Source organism: Lytechinus pictus, chromosome 16 (assembly GCF_037042905.1).
Source record: "Lytechinus pictus isolate F3 Inbred chromosome 16, Lp3.0, whole genome shotgun sequence".
Classification (NCBI taxonomy): domain Eukaryota; kingdom Metazoa; phylum Echinodermata; class Echinoidea; order Temnopleuroida; family Toxopneustidae; genus Lytechinus; species Lytechinus pictus.
The window spans coordinates 15245487-15253439 of NC_087260.1; the positions used below are offsets into that span (position 1 = coordinate 15245487).

Here is a 7953-nt window from a genome sequence, read left to right on the forward strand (position 1 = left end):
AGCAAATATTAGGGGGGGGGGCGCCCCCTGCGCCACCCCCCTGGATCCGCCACTGTTCATGATATACATTTTATTTTTTTAATCATTTTATTTTCTCTATAGAGGAAGTTAAGTCTGTTCTTTGCTCACATGTCACAAGAATTTGTGTTTTGAATGTACAGATCGACAGTGACAGAGTTGAATTGTGTCGATGATAATATCCCCAAAACAACAGAATTAGTTTTTTTATCAATGACTTCGCGTTAAGGACTAGTCTTTTTCAATCACTTTTTCTTCACATTGTCGTAAATCATGAGCTGAAATCTACACAAAACATATGTTTTCGGACTGGAACCTAAACTAGCGCCACATGATCGTTTCTCGCCATTTTGTGTGTGCTGTGTGTGGAGTAATGGTAGAAAGCTGCCAGTAGATCGGCTAATTTGAGTGAAGCAAAATCATCAGCTGTCTGACAATTTCAAGCTGTTTTAAAGGATTCTGTTGATTCCAGGATGTTAACTTAGACATGGAGAAATTGGGAGACATTATCTGGGATTCATGCTGGATTTTTGAGGCGTTAGTGGTAAGGTGAAATACGAATTTAATAGGTAAAACAGTGATCGACCGCAGACGCTTGTTTCACCGGCCGATAGATAGGCGTGTGTTGTGTGCATGCACTGTAGCAAGTCTATTAGAAGTAGGAGTGTTGCTGTGCGTAGAGCGCAATGGCGAATCCAGAAGTAGGTGGTGTTAATAGAACTATAGAAGACGGCAGTGCAGTCGTAAATTCTGGGTCAGGAGCTAATAAACAAGATCCAGACCCTACATCAGACACAGAACAATATGTTGGTGTGGATATGGCAAACCAGAGAGCAGGAAGTAAAAAGAAAGCCTGTTTTCAAATTACGAGTGTGAGCAAGCGAAATGCTGCTGAACATGACCAAGATGGAAACATGGATGACCCAGATAGTAATGATGAACTAGACGAGAGTCGTGCAGATGAATTCTCATCGTCAGAACTTGTAGATTCTTTCAATATATCCAGAAATAGTATACAGGATTTAGACCCATCGGTTGACGATGTCGTTAACACTAACATTAACAGTGCTACTACCGTGCCCGCATCAGCGAGCACTGAGGAACAGTTGTCCAATTCAAATAATGTCACATCTAATGCAAACCAGGCCAACGGTAATGGTCCCCATCGGTTCAAAGTGGTTAAGGTAGCTACTGAACCGATTAGGAAAGGGAGATGGACGTGCAGGGACTTTCCAAGTGAAACGGCCAAAAGTCAAACAACTCCTGAAGGCCTACGAAATCAAGACTCGAGTAAAGAAACAGTAGTGCATTCGGGCAATTCAAGTGCTGCAAGTTCTGTTCATTATATCCATGGCCAAGACAATTCCGAGAATCCCCTCTCGCAAGTTGACGAGAGCGGAAAGCCTGCCGAATTGGGTAGGAAAGTCAGCACTAATAGTTTAAAAGACACGAGTGATGCTTGTATAGATGACCAAAAGGATGATAGACTTGGTTTAGATCAATTGAAGGATGGATTACTGGAACATACATCAGAATCTACAGAAGGAGATGATGGGTAAGGAAAAACTAAGAATAATTCTAACCTCAAAAACTTTAACAAATCAAATCAATCACAGTAATAAAAATAACTTTGAATTTCTGTTCAATACTTCATGTCTGTATGAATTTCAAAAAGTTGTCACTTCCAGGCATCACACAGAGTTTTTGAAGGTGAGCAAAATTGTTTACTCTACAAGCTCTCTATAAAGGGAGAGAGATAAAAAGTTTGTTGTAAAAAAAAAAAACCAACAGAAAAATTATTAAAAACATTGGTTAAGGTTTGAGGAAAACCCATCGAAGATTATATTAAAGTTATTTAGAATTAAGTTTTCGATTTGTGACGCCATTTACGAGCAGCTGCCTTGTACATGAATTACAATTTCTTCATGATGTCTCAAAAAAATGCTTTCTGGGGCAGATGTTAAATGATTTGTCTGTTGTATGTACTTAGGTACAATAAAAACCATTTTCAGTTTTTGAGAAAATGTAATTTCCTTAATATCTCTTTAAAAAATTCACAATACATGGTAAGCTACTCGCATGTGAAGTCATAAATCAAAATATTAAAATTATAATAACTTTTTAAATCTTTGATGGATTTTTCACAAACTTATCAATATTTTTAATTATTTTTTCTGCTTTTTTACAATAAACTGTTTGTCGGGGTGAACTTCCCATTTAATTATTTTTTAAACTTACACTCTATATACTCTATACTATGCATTTGCATGGAGTCCTGTCAAATAATATTTCATTTTTACTTTCAGAGGACAATGTAAATTGAAATACATCCCCTCCCCCAGTCTCAACACGTTATTGTGCCCTACACAAAGAACATCACTAAGGTGTGTTTTCAGCCCCTCAGCAGTGACAATGTTTTCCTTTGAAATAATATGGGTGTTTTGAGCTTCAATGCTAAGGGTACAAAATTCTGATAAGGGTACATGTATGTTTTTCAATAAATGCTTTGCATGTATGATGCAAATACTATTTCATGTAATGCAGCATAAGTGTGTGGTGGACAGTGCATGGGTTGCACAATATGTGGTGAGTGACACCCCCCCGGAAAAAAAAAGACATGAATTATGCCCCCCCCCCCCAGGAAAAAAATTGATTTCCTATTTTTTGACGTATATTCTGCAGATTGTTTTAGTTTTATGACAATGATTTTTTTTGTATACATGTATATATTCCAGGGTGCTACATAACTTTTAGAAGCACTTGCCCTGTCGGGCAAGTAAATTTTTAAATAGTTGGAATATACTTGCCCGAAAATCTATTTTGCTTCCCTGAAAAAAATCCTTGAAAACAAAATTTTACCTCTTCAAAAGAAAATATTTTGGTTTTATAAACCATTGACCTTCTTTTCTCTTTTTGGTCAGGAACTGATGTACCTTGTTCGTGAATTTCTTTTTCCGTACGGTAGTGATTTTATCTTGCCCGCCATGACTAAATTTAGGGTCGATATATCATATCGACCTTAAGTTTGGTAATTCTACTGTGAGAATTTTGCTTGCCCAATTTGGGAAAGTAGTTTTGACTTTCCTTAAAAACACTTGCCCAACTTGAACTTTTACATGCCCCGGGCAATCGGGCAAGTGCTTAATGTATGTAGCACCCTGTATATTCAGTTGTGAAGTATTTCAAATCTTTTACACTGACTAAGTATTTTTTCTAGTTTCTTTGGTATGTTTGTGTAATCATGTACAGTCTCTATATTTCAGTATTGAAGTGCTTTCTTTATACCATATTCTTGTGAATATTGTGACATCAACATGTGTTTCTTTAAAGTTGTAGATCATCAGCATCAGACAAACATTTAATAGAGATAGCAGAAAGGGATTTGTGGTGATAATTTGAAGAGATAAACAGTTGGTACAGTAGAGGGTGTGTGTGTGTGTTCTTCCAAAATAGAACATGTCTACTCTGTTTCTTCCTTTTTATTGTGATGTGAGGAAATAGCTGTGATAGCGTTACCCTGGAGCGGAAGTAAAGGACGTTTTCATTCAGACGTTTTTTGTTCTATCTAGTCTCCTCTCCAAGTTGTGTCATTGGAAATTTATGGTGAAGATTTTGTGGCTACAATGTAGAAATTTCCATTGATGGATAGGATGCTACCTTTGCGAATATGGCAGTGGAAAAAGTATTTTTTTTAATCGTATCTCGTGGTGGGTGGAGAGTGAATCAGCATCCAGCCCTCCTTCATTGACTTCGTCTTTGCTTTCTCTGTTTTGATTGATGGCGATAATTCTGTTCTTTAATTGTATCGAGTTGCTGGCATTGGTCTTTTTATTTGTGAATTATTTTTCATGTGTGAATTGTGTTTGCATAAAGTCAAAACCAGTGTGTGATAATAAAACACCTTGTATTCAACTTAAACAGATCAAATTCATCTTTTTAAAGAAAATCTTTATTTTTGTCATATTAGCATACATCAGGCAAGAAATTGATTATTAAGTAACAATCAGACATTTCTGTATGAAGTTAAGGGTGGGATAGTACTCATAGTAGGCAATGTTAGAATGTTTTGGTCAGGCAAAAATTATTATAATTTTTTTTTCTTATTTTGGGGGCTATGTTTTACTACTTCCTGCCTAAACCTGCAACATTGGATAAGCTTTAACATTGCAATGAATGGGCATTTCCAGAGCTCTTTGAGGGCTGGGGGCCACATTGCCCCCAGCCCCCATGTAACTTTATCCCTGTTGAAGTAATTATTACATTTTCTCTTGTCATGTTTTAAGTTTAGTGTCCTTCCCTTCATTAAGATTATGTAAGATGTGTCTCAAAAGAAAATTAAGAATGAAGGTGGTCAGAAGAAGTAAAAGGTGAGAAGTGCTGTTGTAGAAAAGGCTGTCACCAATATTGAGATGTCATATGTACATGTAGGTCATTGGGTGACAAGTTAATACTGTTGCAGAATGAGTGAGAGTATGCATATGAGTGTGTGTAAAGTCAATATTAGACTGTACATTTCAATATTAGGGCATATTTTCAACAGCAAAAATTTTAAAAAAATACCAAAAAGAGGCCCCCAATGTATTTAAGGCAAATGAGAGGAACATTAATTGAGCCAAATCATAATCATCAGGGGTCTTTCAGGGCATCAATGGCTATGGCCTTGGATTAGTCTGTTCTACAGTACATTTAACTCTCTGTCTTTCGAACAGAGGGTCGTGGCTGTGGGTTAAAATCCCACCCATGGCATACACTGACGATCTCTACCCAGGTGAGATGAATGAATACATGTACATAGTATACCACATGTACATCACCTGGTAATTATAGAATTACTTCTTTAAACTTTATATAAGGAGAGTGAAAATCTGGAGCAAGTTAACATGTGGGCAATTGAATTCCATAAAATATGTACGTCCGACCCACTATTTGTGGGACCTTCATGAAATTTTCTGTCTCTGATTTCTTGTTCTTTTGACAGTCTGTAATGTTCTCAAAGGACTTTGACTTGATCAGTTTATAAAGTCAAGTAAGACTTGAGAAAAATAGGGGCCGGACGTACAAAAAGGTTGATCATTTTATGGAATTGCCCATGTGTGTAAACAGAAAAAAAAATTAAAGAAACAAATTACAAATCATTGAAATTTTGAGAAAAATTGAACATATAATAAGAAAGCTACAATGCTTATGAGCATTCAAGTCTTGAGATCACCATGGACATAGAGTAGTAGGCCCATATTAAAGTGATTGGTTAACATTGGTTTGACTTTAAAAAAATCTGAGCTAGAAGGTCACACTTGTCACCTGTGTCTGTGATATGTTACAAAAATAAAGCCCAGAAAAAATTGCGTTCGAAAATAATTATTTAGTGCTTCAAAAATTGAAATATAAAGTGACCGAAAACACCATCTTAATTTCATCCCATACACTTATGTGTACTATTTAGGCGTCTATAAGACGCCTTTTTACAAAATCGGGATTTGCCTTGTAGTTATAGCTTTTCATTCTCAATAATGGTTGTTTTCAGGGTTTATTAGTTCTAATACATGCACTTGTACACATGTTTCATCTTGGTTTGAGAATTTTTAAAATCAGCTGCTCACAAAGTTAAACAATACCTTTAAGATCAATATGATGTGGACGTCCTCCCATTGACAATGCATCCAAGATGTGTGATGTCATTCTTGTGTAACTCCACCATTACTTCTCAATGACATGTACAACTTTATACTTCAATTGTTCTTTTTACTATTAAATTTTATCCTTATAACACAGGTGTTTTTTTATGGAGGACAGGTTTCAAGAATTTGTACTATAATTAGATTTGAGCAAATATGTACATGTAGAGGGTTTGGGTATATTTCCTGTACAAAGTGGAGAGTTGTAATTCTGTGACATGATCTGACATCACAGATCTTCGTCGCATTGCCAATGGGACGATCTCCATAGCATTGTTCTCAAACTTTCAATGACTTTATTGCTTGATTTTTCTGTTTTCATACAAGCTAAACTTGTTCCAAGGGTTTTATTCTCCTTTAAATGTAGTGAGTAGAGAAGAATTGTTGTTTTGCTTTAAGAGTGCAATGTATCATTTCGCTTTTCTCTGTTGCCGAAAACTAAAAGTATACATGTACCTCTACAGAGTCAATTTATGAGTAAAGTACATGACATACATGTACATGTAAGATTCAAGATTCAAGATAATTTATTGTCATGTATAAGAATACACAAAATTTGTACATGTGGATGATATGATCCACTTATCTACTTCACCCCAAATATTTCTACTAAAAATACAGAAATAAGTATTAAGACTAGTGTCTGTTTCCGTTTCATTTTTACAAAATATACAGAATTTATTATTCATATTCAATTTTTTTGTAAAGAAAAATTTATATAAAAACACATTATAATTGAAAACTTTGAATTCTTTAGTTAAATTTGAATCTGAAAAGCATCCTATTTTGAACAGTACATATCTAAATGATAAACCTGAATTCTTTTCTTTGTTGGCGCGTCGTGGTCTAGTGGTTCTGACTCTCACCTTTCAAACAGAGGGTCATGGGTTTGAATCCTAGCCATGGCATTGTTTTCCTTCAGCAAGGAATTTATCCACACTGTGCTGCACTCGACCCAGGTGAGGTGAATGGGTACCTGGTCAGATTAATCCCTTGATGCTTTAGTGCCGATATGGTGGCTCAGCTATAGCCGGGGTAATAATATGAGACTACAGTATGTAAAGCGCAGTTGAGTCAGGACAGCGCGATATAAATGATTATTATTATCATTTGTTGCTAAATCAGTATAAATACTTTAACATTACTTTTTATAATGCAGTATGAGGGATACATATCTCATACATCTCACTTAAAGTTTGAAAGTTAAGATCATAAAATACACATTTTTTAGAGCCTGAAATATTGCAAAATAGCCTCCCCCCCAAAAAAAACCAGCAAACAAACCAAACTGAAAACTTTTAAATAAAATTCAGACTCGCATTCAGTGTAATAAAGATGAATACATACAGTTTTCCTTCCTTGATCTATCAAATTCATTAAATACATGTACGTCGAATAACTATTAACGTATGTATGTCATATATTTTGAAATGAAAATTTCCATCTACATGTAGTATGACTACTGGCACTTTTTTTTTATTCGTAACCCTATTGTTTGAAAAGATATATAATTCAAAATCTGGCTTTAGTATCAAAATAAATGTCTTTCAAAGTGCCCTGAGGGCCTGACAATATTAGTGTCAATTTATTATTATGACATGATTTAGACAAAGAAATTATACAGTGTCTACCAGAAAGAGTTAAAAACTGTTAAATAATAATTTGTACATGAAGTGCTCTCTGGCTCTTTTGTTTAAAATGACACTTGTAGATTGATAGTCTCAGTTTTTATCCCTAATTTTGGGTGACCATTTTCTACAAGAATACCCTTGCACTGCATAAGAGATTTCTACAACTGCACATGGTGTTTAATAGCAGGCTCGGAATAATGGGTGATTTCAAGTCCGGTGTTGGCCTTGGTGTTGGTGTTGAAATTTTGATTGCTTCCCCTTGCTCCAAAACTTACTCAGAGTTTGTAAAAACTGATCCAGATCACATTATTGACATCTCAACAACTAGTGAATGACTTTTCGGGACCATCTTCATTTTATGTTTGGAGTTATAATCGTGTAAAAATTGACCCTACACCAAAAGGTCAACACTGAACTTGAAATCACCCAATAGCTTGACTTCAGACTATTATAAAATGTACATGTGGATTTATTAGTTCTAATGCTACCTGTATTGAGTTTACATGTAGGCCTATATCAGCACATGTTTTGTGCATTTACATGCAGTGTGCCATGAAAAAAAAAGAAGCCCATTAATAAATTCAATGATAGTCCTGATGACCCTCCCCCGAAAGTTTGTGTACATGACC

The 7953-nt window shown here is 35.4% G+C and overlaps 1 protein-coding gene across 1 annotated transcript; it reads left to right on the plus strand.

Annotated features, from left to right (window-relative positions):
• Positions 1 to 344: 344 nt before the first annotated feature.
• LOC135157028 (TSC22 domain family protein 2-like) lies at positions 345 to 4903 on the plus strand. The gene is made up of 2 exons (XM_064111407.1): positions 345 to 3754; positions 3833 to 4903. The coding sequence occupies exon 1, from the start codon at positions 705 to 707 to the stop codon at positions 1575 to 1577; it is 873 nt and encodes a 290-aa protein (XP_063967477.1). The 5' UTR covers positions 345 to 704; the 3' UTR covers positions 1578 to 3754; positions 3833 to 4903.
• Positions 4904 to 7953: the final 3050 nt, after the last annotated feature.

Coding starts and splice junctions, on each gene's coding strand:
- LOC135157028 (XM_064111407.1), top strand. CDS start 705: ATGGCGAATCCAGAAGTAGGTGGTGTTAATAGAACTATAGAAGACGGC.